Below are 19,679 nucleotides of genomic sequence, written 5' to 3' on the forward strand. Positions count from 1 at the left end.
TTTGGTCAGAAAGGAAAAATGACAGAGTGTTCCATGCGCTGTTTTTCTCATATTATATAGAATCATGTTTTTAGTTAGAACGTTTAGTGCGCTAAAGACACCGGATAGCAAACCTTGTTTAATAAGGAATACTTAGACTAAGGACAACTTAGTTTTACATTAAAAAATGTTCAAATTATCTGAAGATTTTCATCATTACTAAAAGTTAGCATACTCTTTTTGCGTCTTCGCCAGAAAGGTGCATTATTTTTTAATGAATTTAAATAAGAAGTGCTTTTAGAATTGTCCCACTCTGCTAAGAAATGACGTGATCTTCCATATTGGATACTTAGGAAGGGAACATTGTCAAAAAAAAGTTATAAATCTATTGCGTTTTTGTCAATTCAATCTTAAACTTTTTCATATTTTTCTAATTCAGTCCATCCAGCCAAAACTAGCCAATTTTTTGCTGAAAATTGCTGAAGTAAACTCTGGCCGGCCATCCTACAAGGCTAGGTAGCCGGCCAGTCGGCACTGACATGGAAAATTTTTAATAAAAACTTAATAATTTTTTCTCATTTTTATTAACTTTTTATTTTTATTTTTTTCTTTTCTTCTCTTTTCCTTCTTTTTTTTTTTGTTCGAAAGAGAATTGTATTCATTGTTCAAAAGAATACATTAAAAGTATATTGATTTTCATGGCAAAGAAAATCGAAACAGAGCAAAGCCAAGAATACAACAAAACAAAGCCAAATCTAGAAAACAAGGACGATCAACAGAGCACTAGTAGAGTCAAGCACATACTCAATCCATAAAAACAAATCTATCAAGCAAAATAATCGGCGGCTGATCACTGTATCTCGTATCATTATCAACAATGAGCACATGCTGAAAAATCATTCTCTAATAACTACGGCATTGCCTATTAGCGGTGCACGCCGAGGTTCGGCTTCCTCTACACCATTGTCGTACAAAGACAACCAAAACAAGTTGAAAAAACACAGATCTAACTTTTGGAAGAACAAACTTCACAGTTCAGCTAGACACCAAAGCTCCTATGATCATCATTAAAATTGGAGGCAGAGGACCTGTATACGGACAGAGCACAGGTGTATTGAATCCCCGAAACCCAGATCCAAATCGGGAGAGAAAAACCCTAAATCTACAACTAAATCAGGAGAGTTCAAAGTCTCAAATCGAGAATTAGACTAGGAAGAAAGCTCCCAGAGTTAGATTGGGAGAACAGAAAAAAAAAAAGATTTAAACAAAATCAACGGGAGGGGAGAGTGAGACTAGCTCAAACCCTCCCCCATGGCTAAAGCTTGAAGAAGACGATGGAGAGAGAAGAGAGATAAAAACTTTTCAGCTTCCATTTGGAAGTTTCTCTTTTCCTTCTTCACTTTTTTTTAATTTAATTTAATTTTCTTTTTTCTTTCCCTCCACTAGCCATCACTGACCTCTGCTGACCTCAAGCGAGGGCCACCCTCGCCGCCCTTGTTGGATCGAGCAAGGGCAACCCTCGCTCGAGGCTGGCGAGGGGTTCCTCACCCGAGGCCGACAGAGGGATAAAGGGAAAAAAAAGAAATAAGAAAAGAAAAAAAAGAAAATGAGAGAAAAGGAAAAAAAACAAAAAAAAAAGTAACGAATGATAAGACAAAAAAGGTAAAATAAAAAAATTTAAAAAAATATTAAAATATTATCAAAATTTACCGACTTCAACGCTGACCGTATGAAGTAGGACAGCTAGCGTTCACATCAGCAATTTTCGGCTAAAATTGGCTGGATTGACTCAATTGGGAAAATATAAAAGGTTTATGACTCAATTGAAACAATTAAAAGTTTAGTACTGAATTGACAAAAACATAATAGATTTAGAACTTTTTCGACAATTTTCCCTACATAGGAATCCAAGCCTAGTAATCAAGCCAATTAAGTAGGAAAAAGGTTCTCTCCATATTTTATATTCATTGGTTTTCGCTAAAGTATGCTCCAATCTTTCATGGTAATAAGTTTCACCTTGGACCACGAAATTAGTTTTCGTGATAGAAAATTAGACCCGTTACCTCGAAGAAAATAATAGTCGCAATATGTTTGACGAATAGCCATACTTTATTTGGTTCATTGTTGATACTTAAATTTTTTACTCCAAAGTTCCATTTCACATTCCTTGAAATTTTCGTATTGAGTTCGCTATTGATATCGGATTTTGACCTTGCATAGTCTAGCATTTTCTGTTCTTTATTGCATTCTCTGTATTCAGAAATTGGGAACGTAGACACAGGCAAGAATATGAATTTTTCTTATGCAATCCAACCTGAAAATTAGAAAAGGGCCCTAAGCTCATTTTGACTCTCGAGATAAAGCCCAAGGTCACTTTTGGACTCTCTCTCTCTCTCTCTCTTCAACCGTTATCGACAACCTGATTCCTCTAAGGAATTTCAAATACATCTCTCCCAGATGAGCCTTGATATGTCTCAATACAATGTGGATGTTTACCGAAAGAAACTGGATGAGGTTGGGAGCACCTGGTACGACTGTTGCCCGCAGAGATTACATGGGCTAAAGATTTGGAAGGAGAGATGAAGGAACAACGCACCTTACTAGAATACTTCTGCCGAGAGAGAGACCCGGAATGCTTACCCTCTCTCCCAAAAACATCGGTTCGGCCTACTCATGAGGACGTCCAAAACCAGATTGAGCGACGAAAGCAGGAGGGGATGAAGGGCAAGTGAACCCTTCTAATTTGGCCCTACAGAACAAGCGGCTTCGTTAGACCTCCCAATTGTATAAGCATGTCTACATTGCAATTTCATTTTTGAACTTTTCAAACCAAAACGACGAAATGGTTTTTAATCTCAGTGGGCATTCGCTTGATTGTTGTGGCTGATCCTTCAATGACATCTGTTGGTGAATGCGTTGAAGACGGGATTCGTGCCGGGAAATTGTCCGAGCTGCCTGAAAATAGCAAGAAAGGTTTTGGGAAGAAGGACCAAGACAAGGAGCTAGCCGTGGAAATAAAAGCTACCTTTGCCCAATCCCGTTGAGCCGGTTACAGGTCCGTGTCAGGACTAAAGAAGTAAAACCAGCCCCGTAAGTTCACACGATTACCAGCACCTTTGTCAAAGCTCTTGCTGACTTTACAAAAACAATATCCGGTGGGACCCCTCGAAGAGGTGCAAGAACCACGTGCGTGAAATTGGCCATTCGATTGTTTATTGCCTCCCTTTGAAGCACAAGATCCAACACTGGATAGATGCCGTAGCGTTGTTGTTCAAGACAGTAGAGGGAGCAACCCAACCAAATGTGCAGCTGAAAGCACTACCCAATTCATGCGAGCACAAACTAGTGTGGTGAAAGAGAGTGTCGTGAAGTTTCATTGTAATTTTTTGTTGTTGTTTCCATTCTCGGATGTTTATCTTTACGCAGGTAAATTCTTTAGGCAGATGTTTATGCTCCTGGGTTGCGCTGTAGGTTCAGCAAAGATTTGTGATCACGAAATACTATCCCGTTTGGTTGAATAAAAATTTACATTTTCGAAAGGGTTAATACCACGAAAAATCACAAACTGGTACACTCGTAAAAAATTTGCTCCTAACTAATTTTTTGATCACCAAAAACTCCAAAATGGTACATTTGTGACAAATTTACCCTCCGTTAAATTGGATAAATACCACGAAAAATTACAAACAGGTAAACATGTGACAAATGGAGGGATAAAACCCTAAACTGGTACACCTATCAACTGTCACGTGTCATCCAACTCATCAATTTAATGATAAAATTTAACGGAAACTAACAGAGATTAAATTTGTCATAGATGTACTAGTTTTGAGTTTTTTGTGGTCAAAAAATTAGTTTAGGGTAAATTTATTACGAATGTACTAGTTTGAGATTTTTCGTGGTATCAGCCCTTTTCGAAATGTATTTCATATTAATGGCACGTGGAGATACACTAAACAAGTTCTGTAATGATACCTCTCTAAAGGTTATGCTTCTTTTGGGCGCTGCTAGGTCGTCTCAGGCAACAATTAAACAAGGCCTTGTTATAACGTTAGGAACTTAGGACCCCCTAAGCGATAAATGCAAAGTCAAGAAAAATACTCGTATGAATTTCCTAAAATAGACTAATGCATAAAAGGAAAGTGGATATGCGAGTGAGATATGCACTATATGAATATGTACTAGATCAATTATATTCCTAAAATAAGCTATTAATATATAAGGAAAATTTGAAGTAATGTAATCTATAGTGAAATGCAATCCTAAGAAAGCAAATCCACATGTGTCAAGAAAATACACAAGTAAATCTAAATTTCCCTAAATGCACCCTGAGAAATTTCTTTGATTTCTTTAATGAAGATGTATGAATTACTAAAATGCGAGATCTAATTGTTTATATTTTCCATTTTATGACATGTAATTTATGGAAGTATATGTGCAAATATGTCAATTAAATAATAAAGCAAACGAAATGTCCCAGAAATATGGAATCCGGAACTAGATAGGGTCTAACTAGAACCTAGAACCGGTCAGGTTTCCAGTTCTACCCTAGAATGGTACTCACCCCGATTGTGCACTAAAACAATTATTTATGGCGAATTCCAATTATTCTAACATGTCAAGAGTAATTATGCGAAATATTATAATAATATGTAAAGATATACAAAATATGTCTAAATATGGATACCCTTAGATATGCAAATATCAATTTTTATAGATATGTAAACATTCCCGATGCAATTTCCTATGTGCATAATATTAGATCAATCTAAAAATGTGATTCTTTTTGTTGAAATATTCCACATCACAGCTTAAGTTTTTGGGTTAAATTTCTAGCATGATATCAAAGCCAAGTTCTACTCATTTTGTGTGTGCATCCACACCGTTAGAAAGAGTAATTGCAGCCTATCAAAAGAGTAATATGAATTTGCAAATAATAATAGTCTAAACGGATATTTATTGCAATTGGATCACCTACCTTTCTCTTCAATTACCAAACATACTAAACTTTCATTTTTCTTCATAAGCAATGTATTTTGATTGAAATCCGATTAATGACGTGACAAAATATGACGCGGAAGTCACATCCCACGTGAAACTTATCCCATCTTTTGCTACTAACAAAATAAAAATTCTGTGATCTGTGGACTTTTTGTGTATCTTTCTTCTCAATGTTTTTAGTTGCTTCAAAGATATGATGATTATGGAAAATAAAAAAAGAAAGATATGGTGATTCGCATGTTAAAGAAATAAAAATACTAGAGATCTCTAAACTATTGCAAAAAGTCCGATTTGTTCTTGTCAATTTTCTTATAGCGCAACTGGGTCCCTAAATTGTGTAATTTTTTGTTCGAATCAATCCTCCCATCAAGCAGACGTGGCAAGCCACATCAGCGCCACGTCTAGTGACAAAAAAGGAAAATGGAGGTTGAATAAGGTAATGTGCGAGAGGGAGCAAGAAGGAGCACGAGGGAATAAGAGAGAAATTAATGAGTTCTGAAATGCTATATATATAAATATATATAGATGGGCTAAGAGGGGCCACGGCCCCCCAGTTTGCAGCCCAGACGTTACCAAACTATCAAATTCTCATATACCAAAAGCCATATTTGTTCCTCTTCGGCCCAAAAGAAAGCCATAGTTCTCTCTCCAAGTCAACAACCTAGCTTCAGGACAGCAACATTTCGGATCTCTCTCTTCTCAGCTAATTAGCATCCATTATCGTTATTTTCATGGCGATAGTTCAGCCACCCTCACCGGCATCTGGGTTGGTCCCTAGCCGCCGCATCTAGGCCCGTCGCAGCCCTGTAGAAACAGAGATAGCAAGATCCTCATCATCATCTGACCAGTCGTCGAGACGAAACAAGAGGACACAGTGCAAGGCCGACCCCAGACGCTGCGGCGTGGGCCTCCGACCCCTCGCCACTGATCTGCGCAAGGGCCTTGCCTAAATACGAGGTGATGATCGTGTCCTCGCCGTTAATCGGTAGAGTATCACTCTTGCTGCAGGTTTGTGGTGACACTCTGTCATTAGAAAGGTGAGGTCCAAAAAAGGCGATCACTGGCAAGTGGCAAGGCTAGCGAAGGCCGCGACCTCGGGCTTGGCTTGCGGCCTGCAGAGGTTAACCCTCTCTTTCTCTGTTTTTGCTCTTGCTGAAAGGAAGTCGCCAATGGCTCCGGGTTCGCCTGAGCCTAGTGACCGATGTCCGATCCTCTCCTATGCCTGGACAACGCTGTCTCCACCTCCCTCTCCGCTACTGCCACCGCCAATGGTCCCTTTCTTCCTATGTTCTTTTCTTTTCTTCTCTTTCTGCTTCTGCACTTTCTTTTTCAGATTGTTCAATGCTAAAACCTTAAAAACCATTATTAGATTTTCTCATGCCACGTTGGACGACACGACTGTAATTAAAGGATACGTCCATATCTCCATTTATTTTTTTGACGGAAAGATCGATTCGAAGAAAAAGCATATAATTTGGGATCAACTTTTATAGAAAAATGTTACATTATTCATATTGAGCATTTTAAATAATTAAGAGATTTTCAATTCTTTTATGCCCAATTTAAAATAGTTGCCTACCAAATCCATATCAAATGCATTAGGATTTTTCATTTTGTCCTAAAATGTGCAGCAGAGGGAGAACGCATCTTGATGTGGACTTCCTAAATAATTGGTATTTACTTGATGTATTTTAATTGGTACAGAATAAAGCATCCTTCATTATTTCACATCATGGGGATGTTCCATTAAATTATAGTTATCAGTGTCATGCTTTTTTTTTTCTATTAAGTCAAAAATTTTGGCGCTTCTTATTGACCCACCAAATGATTGAAGGTGCAGATGAACTCGATCCAAATATATCATTTAATTATATGGATCTAATTCATCCAACGATGTATCCGAATTGAGTTCACATACATGGAGAGCACTTTGTACGCGCTCTTTTGCTTCTTCTTCTTCTTCTTCTTTTTCAATGAATTCAATTTCCAATGTGATAGAAAAAAGGTGTTCCATCTTCGTATAGAGGAATGTCAAGATTTTAAGAATTCACGTGGGAGGTGTGAGTTCAAAAAGTCGAGCACAAAATGATCAAAATTAAAACGAGTAAATAACATAATTAATTGGTCCATAACTTATTTATTTAAGGTATTGAGTGAAATTTCAAAAAAAAATAAAAAGGTATTGAATGGAGATAGAAATATCTTTGACTTAGATTTAAACTCCTTTTTGAGAACCCCCATTGTGAGATGGTAGACTTATGTTGAATCTCAACATATATATATATATATATATATATATATATGTTGAACCCCGTGAACCTTTTCTACAGTAACATAGATGTCTTTAAAAACGGACCTCTTTCACTCAAAAGGGCACAGATCATTCCCAATATATATATACACTTCTACTAAGTTGAATGAAGCCCACATAAATATATATATGCGCACAAATATATGAATATACATGATTGATTTAAGGATGAGTTATGACATCGTCCAGTTTTACTATAGTGTGCGGATTTTCATGATTGTCGGTTGTTTGCCATCTTATTCAGCAAATAGGAATAACTGCAATATGGTCCCAAGCGTGGTGGTCTGAAGTCTATCAATTACAGGATGTGACATTTCATTTTCCATCAGTTTTCCCCTGCAAAGGTGTTTCCACTTAGAGATAATTGGCTGACGTTTCTTCAGCTTCATGGCATGCTTCTGCTATTGGACACAATTCAGTACTTAAAATCACGCTGACTAATCTATTTCATTCAATTCACTGCATGTCCAGTACAATTATTAGAACACTTAGTGCCAAATTTAATTTGCAGGCCCATAATTTTGCTAACGATATACAGTTTTTGATTTAGTACACACCACCCCTAGTGACGTATTATCACTTACAGTTGCTTCTTTACACAAACGCTAGACATCACACTTATAGAGAGCCTAAGAACCAGTATGACATATATTGGTTCATATCATGCAGTTGGATAAGAGGCTTCCATGGCAAGACCACAGAGACCAGCCTTAGAGCTCACATCCCTCTGGATCCTCATGTAGCCGCTCTCACCCCACCCGGTGCCCCACGAATTCTTCAGCAGCCAGTACTTGGTCCCACCAGTGGTCATACCGTACCCGACTGCCGTGACAGCGTGATCAAGGCTAGTCCCGCACGACCCAGTGAACACGCCGCCTGAGTAGAATTGGAACGAGAACCCGCTCCCTTCGATTGCCACCGAGACTGGCTGGTTTGCCACGGCCTGCAAGAGGGCCTTCTCGTCGTTGGCCGGCACATCCTGGTATCCAGTTATTGAGGCCGCGATGTTCATCGTCTTGGCCTTGCTGCAGGTCCCATCGTTCGCCTGGTAAGGGTAGTTCGCCTCGGTCGTGAGGCCACCCTTGCTTATGATGAACTTGAAGGCACTGTCCATGAGCCCGCCCTCACAGCCTTGGTCGACACCGTTAACATCACAGTCCACGAGTTCTTGCTCCGAGAGTGACACCAACTTCCCCTTCTTGAGCATGGTAATCCCTTCCATAGCCGCCACGGCCGAGAACGCCCAACAACATCCTGCACAAGGAGATAAGTAAGTTCCCTCTGGCAGGCTTGCAGAAGTTGTTCAAATTATCGTGCAAAATTGAAGACATGTGAATATGTATAGCAAGATTGGTGTAAAATGAATGTAACAGTAATTGTGTTACGTAGTTTGTTAAACATATATTGTTGCCCCTTTTTTTTCCAGCTCAAGTACGACATGAGAGTTTGACATAATCAAGAAACAAATTTCGATTTTGCACTCACCACAGCTGCCTTGATCCTTGACAGACGTCACAACCTTCTTGGTTCGCCAGTCCAAGACAGCTGGAGTGGCGGTGAAGTTCGCGTACTTGAACGGTTTCGCTTCCGCAGAGGACAGGCCAGTGGCGGACCTCCCCTTGTAGCCGGTGTAGGAAGCACGGAACTCCTCGTTGGTCAGGTCCGCGAACTTGTTCACGGCCAGTTTATACCCCACGTCCTTATCATTGTTGAAGGTGTTGATGCGATTAACGTTCTGTTTGAATATCTCATACCGTTTCGCCTTTTCGTCCGCATCCTTGTAGACGCGCCCGTGGACCGCCATCCACTGCTCATGTTGCTCAAATAAGTGTTCCTCTCTGAGAGGGCGACAAAGCGTTTCCGAAGCAGAAACTATAATGACCAAAAGAGTGGCTATTGCGAGGAATGAGAGTTGGTTTTGTTTGGCCATAGTACTGGTTTGGGTACTGTCTAGGACAATTGGAGTGACTTAGTGAATGTGTCTAGCAATTTGTGCACATCTCCAAATGGGGATGACGGCTTTTTATAGACAAAATGTTGCTCAATTGTTGTCACTCTCACTCTCTGTTGATAATGCTTCAGGGGACCTCTTGCTGCTGCTATGTGCCTTGATAGATGTTCCGACTTAGACCTTCCAAATTGGAATCAAGCATGCTATTGCACCCTCATCATGAATAGCACATATGCAATTGAAGTGACTCTGGTTTTCATTGACTGATGGGTGATTAATCAAATTCTCCCATTAAACATAGTGATGTAGTGCAAAAATATATGGTTCTAGGAGGCTTGTTGATTTTGTGGTGGTCTCAACTCCTAGCCGAGAGCGAATCGACCAGTTTCTTTTGTCCCGTCAATGGTTAGGTGCTTGGGCCGATACGTATGTATTTGCCTCCATACATGTGTATGTATCGGCATTCTCGACTTTTTGTAAACTTCAAGAACCCGTCGTTTTACATAGATATACATTTGCATCTACGTTTGTCTTCCGATCATGCGTAAGTTGTTGTGATTCTAGTTCCTATTGGAAAGAATCGCTTTTCTTCGGTGAAACAACCAGCTTAGGTCAACATCTGCTAATAAAATATCATTGATCTTTAGGGTGAGATTATTTGGGAATAAATCGGTGCCGTGTAAATAATGATAGATAACTGAGAGTGGCTGCTGGTGTGCAACACGAAAGCTATACCTCAACCCTGAAATCATATTCTATGACCAATATCAACTTCAGACGACAAGGGGCTGAGTTCCCGTTTTTCTTGACTTTACCATATCAACTTGTTTTCCTAGTTTGGGATGAAGTTCTGGACACTTCCTATGTTTTTCAACTAAGGATGTAAGTCAGTCAAGTCACTCGTGAACTATTCGAGTTCAAGTAGGACAAATACTTATTAATCGAGTCTAGCTCGAGCTTGAAAATACTTGACCTGAATAGCTCACAGGCCTAATCGGGTGATTGAATCTTTGCGTATTTTAACTATATCTCCACATTTATGACAATGAACAAAATGAATATAATTATTAATTTTTTAATTATAGCGTTTTTTCCTTGTCCGAGCTTGAGTTTTAATTCAATTCGAGTTTTGAGCGAGAATTATTGGCTAATTGACTCAAGCTCGAGCTTACTGACGATGTATTTAAATCAAGTATCAAGTATCAATTCGAGTTGACTCAACTCGATTACATATGTGATATCTTTCTATTCTTATTTTGGTCCAAAGAGAAAGGAATAAAGGATTGTTGACTAGGGAAACAACATGGCAGTTTACATTATTATTTTGGCCCAATAAACGCTAACGTGGCAATCTATGTCAAAAAGTGCATGTGACTTGTCGATATGTTTAATGGAACGAACATTAAGTGGATTTTTTTAAAATTCATGGGCTAGATTGAAGAAAATAAAAGATCGGTGACTATACTGGACATTGGGGATCACCCATGTCATTACTCCTTCTTTCATCCTCATAGTATATATTTTTAATGACAGAGAAAACCCAACTTAAATTGGTAAACGTAGTCTCGTCAAAATACACCCAATAATCCCTACGGCCTAGGAAGACGAAATTCGTATCGTTTGAAATTGAATACTATTTACTTCATTCATAGGACTGTCGTTAGGTTTCTGTTCATCAACTGAAGTAGCATACTTTGGCAAATCATGATGTTATAATCTCCTGTAGTTTGGTTAAAGATAAGTAGTTTCACGCCTTTTCACTCGTTACATATTATATATTAGATTGATTTTCACTCGACATGTATTCAGATGTAAAATTTGGCCCGTACCTGAAAATTAAGATATATGAAAATATAGGTTGGAACGACATTCTTGAAAATTGACCCTTGCAACAAAAAATGAAAACCATTCGTAATACTTAAATCTCCAGGTGATCGGTTGAGTGGTTGGTCTAACATTGGGTGAGGATAGATCTGGTACAATCAGCTCTTGGCATTAAGAGTGACATAGTTTCAAGCTTGTAATCTCCTTATTCATTGTGGATTTATCGCTCCCACCCTCTCCTTGTCGTAGGTCTCAGCACTTGGGACCGAACCAGGTCAATGCTACCATGGTGTTTCTCTATTTATCATTCATTTTTCTGTTAATCGCCCTATAGCGGTGGATTGCATGATCTTATTGTGCAATAACACATACTGTACTTTTCCTTAATGTTAAATGATCAGTAATGAATAAGATGGTTTTGTTACTAGCCATGACTAAATGATGATCCATGATAATTTTTTTGTTTCGGGAGTGTAACTTCTCATAATCTAAATGCATCGTAAACCTCCATGTTGAGGTGCATGTGTGAGGATGTAAGGTGAAACGAATCTCACGTATAAGATACGTGGTAAGGTGGAGCAATTAATATGTTATAGTTAGCTTATAACGTATTGGTTTAAACTTTTGAATAAAGATTGAACTCGAATTTAGACTATCCCTTAAAGATTTCCTCAGATGACGTATTGGGCTTCTAATTGTGCGTAGACTGGCAATCGATGAATATTTTAAGGAAAGAATCTCATATGTGACTCCTATATCGAGGCGGCAGATAAAGTTTTCTTGCCAAGTTTGTCCAGATCAAGGAAATCAACATGGAGTTAGAAGGGCACATGTTTAGCGACGTGCCAAACTTGGCCGTTCAAGATGCAAATTCAAGTTGAGATAATATTGGTGTGGAAGGATATATGGATTAAGGAAGGAGGCCTTATATAGGAGGCTCACAAGTGAAAGGAAGATTGTTTGAGGTGCAAGTGGGAGAGTGTTGGGCAAAAAAATTCGGGAAAATTATCCAATCGGTCCTAAACCCGTTACACGAATGTCAATTCAGTTCTAAACTTTTAAATTTTGCAAATTTAGTTTCAAACATTTGTGTGAAATTCCTATGTAGTCCTTCCGGTCAATTTTCGCTAAAAACCTTTCAATTTGTCAATTTAGTTCTGAACCTTTTGAAAATATGTTAATTCAAACCTAAACCTATTATTTGGATAATTAGTTGGAATGACTATATTGACAAATCGGTAAAAGTTTAGGATTAAATTGGTAAATTGTTAAAAGGTTTTAATTTGGCACAATTAAAAAGTTTAGGACTGAATTGGCAAATCGACAAAAATTTTGGAATTAAATTGGCACAATTGAAAGGATTATAACTGAATTAGTTGTCATAAAATAAGTTTAAAACTTTTTGGACAATTTTTCCCGTTCATTAAGTAGAGTACATAATACACATCTAGAGTGACATCCCCAGTTTCACATTATGTTAAGTGATTCATAAGTCAGTACTTACCCCAAATGGTTACCACCTTGTGTGATTATTCAATATACTCTTTTTTGAAATTTTCCTTTGTAGAACGGCCTAAATCGTCACGTATGGTATCGGAAAAAAAAACCCTCTTTAGTAAGTGTGTAGGTCGTGGACAGACTACCCGACCTGGTGAGTGAGAGGAGTGATCGTCGAGGCGAGAGGGTTTGGAGAAGGTGCAACTCCTAACAAGCCTAGGATAGTAGAGGGGGAATGAATGGACCGAATCATACATCGAACGAGAGACATGACATTAGTCGTTACGAGTCAACATTAACAAGAATGACTGGATTTTATGTAAGAAGTTTGTAGCATTCCAAATCCTACATCGATGGAGATCATAAGTCAGCACATGTTGCGGCTGATCACCACTTTGTGTCACATGGTTACTCAAATTACACATTTAAGGGGCATAGCCCTAGGGAATTTGTTTGTGTCTCGAAGCTGTAATCTTAATGGTTCCTCTTCTTCCGCTAACTTCCCTCATTTGTCTAATCAAATCGATCATTCCCATGGTCCGATCCTTCCCAGTAAAACGCGGCTGCTCTTTTTCTTGATGGGGAGAAGATCTAGTTCTTAGTTAAACCTAGAGCAATAGGCATTTCGTCGGGGAGGCCATCGCCGTCCACGTGAAACGGACACGAAAAGTTTTAATATCACTAATAAAATTGTTTATTTTTAATGAATTAAAAGTTTGAAAATGGAGATTATCAAAGATAGGAGATCTTCTTGAAACACGCGGTTGGTGATTTATCTATATATAAACTTGGATCTGGTTGAGCGATCGTCTTCATTTTAGTTAAACAATGCACGAAAGACTTCAATGAGCACACACTTCTTACACTTTGTGTTCATGATTTTAGCATGTAAGTAATTAATAATTATTTACTCTTATTTATTAATATTGACCCGACTAACAAACGAACGTCCTCTCAACGATGTCTCTTTTATTTAATATTGGTTTTTTTTTTAACCGTGCTCAATTATTTAATAATGTTACTACATTTCAAGCTGGACAAGAGGCGAAGGAGGAAAAGGATGTTGGATCCACTAGCACAAAATTATTTTCCAGCACATTATTTTTAGTTTATTTGTTCATTCATTTTTGTAATTGAAACGAGCAATTAATTTTTGAAAAATATTTTTTAAATTATTCATTTTTCGCGAAACAAATAGAGCCTAAAAAGAAAATGTTTTTTGTCACGACTTTTCAGCCACTATTCATATTTTTTCCAAATCTAATCACTTATAGTTGCCATGATCTACCCGCCACGAAAATCTTCTAGGCAAGAAGCCCTTCGCCACGAAATTTTGCCATGGTGAAAAATCGATCTTCTTGTACAAGACGGCCTTTGGCCGTCCACACCATCCTTAATTATAACATGGATAAAATCGCAATTTAAAATTAATGAGGTGATCAAATGGTGATTTCTGTAATCTAGCACTTCCCAAACTTTCATCTTTCCACTGTTAATGCAAGATTAAAACTCACGATGTCTAAGATACGTCAATCTTCCGAGTGTTTATCTGTGTTTTACTCATTTTAAACTATTTTTCATACTTTGATCACAGGCAACGCATCTGCTCTTTTGCTAGCTCATCAAGTATTCTATTCAGTGCCTGATAACTCTATAAAAATAGAGTTATTTTATCTACTCTAGGCAATAAATAATGCAATATTTGTTAGAATATATTTGGATTTCCTTTTATTTACTTAATTTTTCCTTGTTTATGCAGAATATTGAGATATGGAGAAAATAAGGAAAATATGGCAAAAAGAAGGAAAGGAATATGCAACCCAGAGAAGAGTTAGAAGGTGGATATCACATTGGGAATTCTGCGATTTATTCCCTAATTTTATACGAAAAAGAAGCAATTGCCTTGTGAGAGGAGTCTTGGATGTTATCATATAAATAGGATAACTTGGGGGAACATGGAGTTTTTTCTTTTAGATCGTTTTTGTTTTCAGTGTTCTGAGAGTTTTACAAGTATTTTGAAGAGAAGACAAAAGTGGTGACAGAATTCTTGTTTTTTGATTCAAGATATTTGGTTTAATTTATATTTTCGTTTTTTCTTCTATTATGTTCTAATTTTCTTTGTTAGAGCTACGATGTAGCCTAACCATGATGATATGAATTTCATGCTTTTTATGCTTTGCAAGTAATTTCATTCATGTGAGTTATATATTATTGTGGTTAATGCGTTTAGGTGATTGGCCACCACTTGAATGATCCGATGTGCATGTTTGAGACTGAGAAGTAATAATATGCAATTGCTCCTTATAATATATAACCATGCATTAAATGTGGATAGAAATATACCATGTTATTTGTGTAGCTTTCGGTGATAAGGTGGTCCAAAAGATTCATTGTAAACAGGGAATATTCACAGATTTTAATGCGCTTATGTTTATTTAAATTCACATAGAAATATAGTGAATTGATAAACTGAGTAGGTTTGCTATACCTAGAGATAGGATAGTAAATAGACTAGGAAATTCCGCTTTGATATTGTTCTTGTATGCATAATGATCCGAAATTCATATCTAGTGGTTATGGTGAAATCGGATGCTCTAACATATTTTACCTGATTGATTATTTGCCTTTAGTTTATAAAATTTCGTTTTTAAAAATTGTCAATTTTTATTTGTTCTCAATTATATTTTGATCAGTTAGATAAATTTTAGAATTAGTCCATTTTTAATATTTAATTGATTTATTATCATCAATCTCTGTGGGACGATACTCTTCTCATCATTATATTACTTGTTCAACACGTTCGTTGACACGTGTAGAATTTTACGAACAGTGCCCTTAAAGTACAACTATCGAATAATGATGTTTTGACGTGTATATTGAAAGAATCTTTGATTGGAGTCTGAAAGAGAAGAAGATAAGAGCAAATACATATTCCAAGCGCTTCACTCCCCACCACAAAATACAGATGCTTTCCATTTTCTTTCCTCCATGGACCCCTACGACTCCAAATTTTCAAAGATCCATCAATCGTTGTGAAGTGATGTGACCCAATAAACACAGCCTCATGCAGATCCCACCAAGGAATATTCCTCTTTATTTTTTGTCATTTCAAGTGGAAAAATAAGATTCCTTCATCAGCAAGCTTGGACTTGACCGGCGGGTCTGAATCAAATTATCACTCTTGCTTCATCCGTGCAAGCTTGGCAAGAGCTCTTGACCAATGAGAGGGAAGAACATCGTAATCGACGGATGAAGAAGGATGCTTTGTTACGTTGAGAAGGTTCTCAAAGTTTTGGTTAACACGTCATTTTGATTGGGAGATTCGATAGCTTACAAATTTTTTCCAAATTATTGAGGGATCGCTGGCGTGTAGTACAGCATAGAGAGTTTGCTTGTTGCAGTTTTTTTTTTCTAAGAGCCTGTTATTTTTAAAGTTTGCGGATGGCCTTGTCTACAGTTTTGGACCCATCCTAATTTGTCTCGCGATTGAGGGTAAAGAAGTCAACACTCGAGCCCTCGGGGTTGGCACGGTTTGTTTTGGCATCAGAGAATTTTCAGCTCGAAAGCTGTAGGTCAAATGTTTGAATCACACGAACTGCATGCAAACTGGTTTTGATCAGAGCTACTGACATATGTCAAAAACCCGAACTTAACCGATTCATGGGATTTGCAAAACATTCCATATATTTTCAAACAACCGGGTCTCCACACTTCTATCCATGAATTGTAAGAAAAAGAAGTCTTCATTCGAGAAAGTAGGTGAAAGAAGTCGTGTAAAAGGATAAAGAAGTCTCCATTTGGAAATCTTTGTTAATGGTTGTGTGGCATATATCCTCGTTCCACGATTTCTAAAATTGTGACTTTTGGAAGTGGCGAGTTCCACTATGCAATCCATGACTTAACTATTATATGCCTTTGAAGTGAGTTTTACTCCATAGCCATAAAGAATGGACAATAAAATGCAGAGAGCGACACGTTAGGTTCTTCAATGCTTGAGATCTGCATGCATGCATGCTCGTCTTCCTCGGATATACCATGACATAACGAAGACGTACCAAGTACGTCATACGTCTATATATGTTCACATTGAGACAGAACCTATTCTGCAGAATCTAACAGCCACGAATCTAAATTATCTAATGAACCTTTTCATGAATCTTGACGAGAACCAACCGAAATCAATGTCAGCGACAGTGATTTATCGCGTCTCTCCGTGCAAAAGGCGACAACACTCCAATTGCTGGAAGTGCCTTGTCACTCTGAAAGATCTGCCCATCATTTTTCCTGAAGATTCCATTCACACAATCAGAACACATTTGTTTCCTATACCACATTTCGGCTTGTCGTACGCGATTGTTGATTTAGCTATGAAAAGAATTACACGGGCTATCAAACAAGTGGATCGAATTGAGTCCGATTGAATTGCAAATGGATCCGACCAAAATTGACCCACTTAACCCATATTGATCCATTTAATCCATATTGATCCATCGTTGTATAATACAATTTTAGCAACCCATGCCCAACCTGAACTTAGGCCCAACGTATTTCTAACCCAATTCTGACTCAAATTCTTAACAATTTTCTCCCTTTAAATATTGGAAAATATCATGGTGAAAACGAAAATAACCAATTAAAACAAATTAAACATGAAAAAAAATTAACTTCATATGTTTTTGTAAAAAAGACGAAAATATTTTCCTAGTTAACGGAAAACATATACTTAAATTCTGGAAAATAATTTCATCTTTAAAAAATAGGAAAACATTTTCCAAACTATGACCGGATATCGGCATTTAGACTCGAAACTCTACACTTGGACCTGAAACTCTACGTTTGCACATCGGAAGCCCAACGTCGGCTCTCAAGTCACCGCCGTTCTGAACTAGGTCTCCAGCGCCCAAGCTCGGGCCCCCGATGCCCACGCTCAGGTCCATTGAGGTTGGGCCAAAAGCCTTGGTGCCCAAGCCCAATGTATTTTAAAGGCAGTGCTTGTGTCCCTGACGCTCGAGCTCTAGTCCTCGGCACTCAGGCCCCGAGTCCACAAAGGCCGTGCATGGGTCCTTGGTGCTCAAACTTGGGCCACACACGGGCTCAAGTCCTTAGTTAATTAAATGTTCGTTATTATAAAAATAATTTCTTGAAAAAAAATTTGAATACTTTAATTGTATTTTATTTTATTTGTATTTTATTTATTTACTTTTTTTTCTATTCTTTCTTTTTCTTTGTCCTTCTTTTTCAGCCGGTCGCTGGCCACGGTGAAAAGCGGCAACCGACCATAGGCGAGGAACAAGCTCGCCAAGCTTAGCAAGGCTCAAGCTCACCGGAATCTCGTGAGGCTCAAGCTCACCGATCTCACGAGGCTTGACGAGCTTGAAGCTAGCCGGCCTATGGCAAAGCTCGAGCTCGTCGGCCTCAGGCAAGGCTTGCCGACCTCTCCCGAGCTCAGCTCAACTCGCCGAAATCTAGGGAGCTCGAGCCTCACTAGCCTTGGGCGAGCTCGTCCCTCACCTGTGGCTGGTCGCTAGCCGTCATCTTGGTCGACAACTGGCCAAGGAAGAAGGAAAAGGAAAAAAGAAAAAGAAAATAAAAAGAGATAAAAATAAAACAATTAAAAATTGAAATATTTTGATAATTTTTCTCAGGAATATCGAATCAGATTTTCCAAACCAAACCGGGAAAAATACTTTCTAGTTCACTTTCAACTTTCAACCAAACACCAGAAAATATTATCATATTCCTGGAAAATAATTTTTCGAAAAATATTTTCCAGAAATGTTACTTTTTCCGCAAAACAAGCCGAGCTTAATAATGTGAAATTTTAGTTTGATTTTTTTTTTGTTTGAAACACTTATTTTGTGGTGGGGAATTGGAGAAGTAGATGGACACGCAAGCGACGCTCGCCCGCTCTCAATGGACAAGCGACATCGGTCACGGGTTTCAGTCAAGAATTGACAATTGACGTCGCTGTTTGAATTCCGTTACGCCCTTGATGTTGCTTATTTAGGGTATGTGTGTACCTTTTTCATCGGTGTGGACGTTCGGACAATTGGCAATGATGTATAAATGAATTGGTCGAGATTCATGATTAAATTCCATTTTCGTGTTTAGTAATACTAATCATGCAAGGACGTCGAGTTATAACTCGAGTGTAATCGCTTCTTGAAAGGTCTAATTCCGTGCCAAGTTGCCATCATGGAGATTGATTATCGAAGAATACAAAAACCTCTTGATCAATATGTCTTGAGCGTCGGGTCCCTTGCTTTTCGCATTAGAGCCGCCACCCAATTTGATAGGACAGTTTTATTATTTCGTTTTCACGTTCCATGCCAATAGATTATGAAAGAATAAAGTTTATAAATAGACATATGTACTCTTCATTATCACACATCAAAATATATAGAAATTACGCAATTCCTTATTCCACATTTAATCGGTATGTTTTGACTAACTAAGGAAACAACATAAACATAATATCAATTGTAATCAGTTGATGATAAGCATAATCAAAGGAGATATGTGTAATACTAAGAGATATGGAGAATAAAATGAAATATCCTAGCTATCTCTAACTTCTCCCTCGAACTCAAGATGACTTAGAAGAATTTAGTTGTACTTTGGAGAAAGGATAAAAGAAAAAAAAATGCATGGGTGGATCGCTAAGTAGTTCAGTATGCTGAAGAGAAAACAGGCCAACGTGCGCAGGCTACGTGGCAATAAGTTAACGTGTTTATGCTGTCATGTGTTGTCATGGTTGCTATATAGGCTACACGGCCGGAAACTACAACGGGTGTTGTGCAAGCTACACTACAGGAGGCTGCCATGGCTACTGTACAAATTACTCAATGACAAAATAGGCTCCATACTGCAATATTGAGGATCAACGTTGAGAAAGGGATATTAATAGCAATCGAAATAAAGAAAAAAGAAAGAGAATGACACGACATATGAGGCATGCGAGGCAGGCGGTGCACTCAAAATTTTCTGAACATCATCAAGATAAGGAAAGAGAGAATTTTGTAGTTTCTGTATTTTTATATGTTTTCATAAAAATTACATGAGCCTAATCATAGGTTTTATTAGATGATTATTGTCGACACCTATTTTCTGATTTGC

General features: G+C 38.0%; 1 protein-coding gene across 1 annotated transcript; it reads right to left on the bottom strand.

Moving 5' to 3' along the window:
* Positions 1–7,710: 7,710 nt before the first annotated feature.
* LOC115682103 (senescence-specific cysteine protease SAG12-like) lies at positions 7,711–9,279 on the bottom strand. Its single transcript, XM_030606240.2, has 2 exons — positions 8,777–9,279; positions 7,711–8,545 (listed from the first exon to the last, which is right to left on the bottom strand). The coding sequence occupies exons 1-2, from the start codon at positions 9,219–9,221 to the stop codon at positions 7,953–7,955; spliced, it is 1,038 nt and encodes a 345-aa protein (XP_030462100.1). The 5' UTR covers positions 9,222–9,279; the 3' UTR covers positions 7,711–7,952.
* Positions 9,280–19,679: the final 10,400 nt, after the last annotated feature.

The sequence above is a fragment of the Syzygium oleosum genome, unplaced genomic scaffold (genome assembly GCF_021117445.2).
Source record: "Syzygium oleosum isolate NSW1041296 unplaced genomic scaffold, Sole_v2.1 Sole_v2.18, whole genome shotgun sequence".
In the NCBI taxonomy this organism is placed as follows: Eukaryota; Viridiplantae; Streptophyta; class Magnoliopsida; order Myrtales; family Myrtaceae; genus Syzygium; species Syzygium oleosum.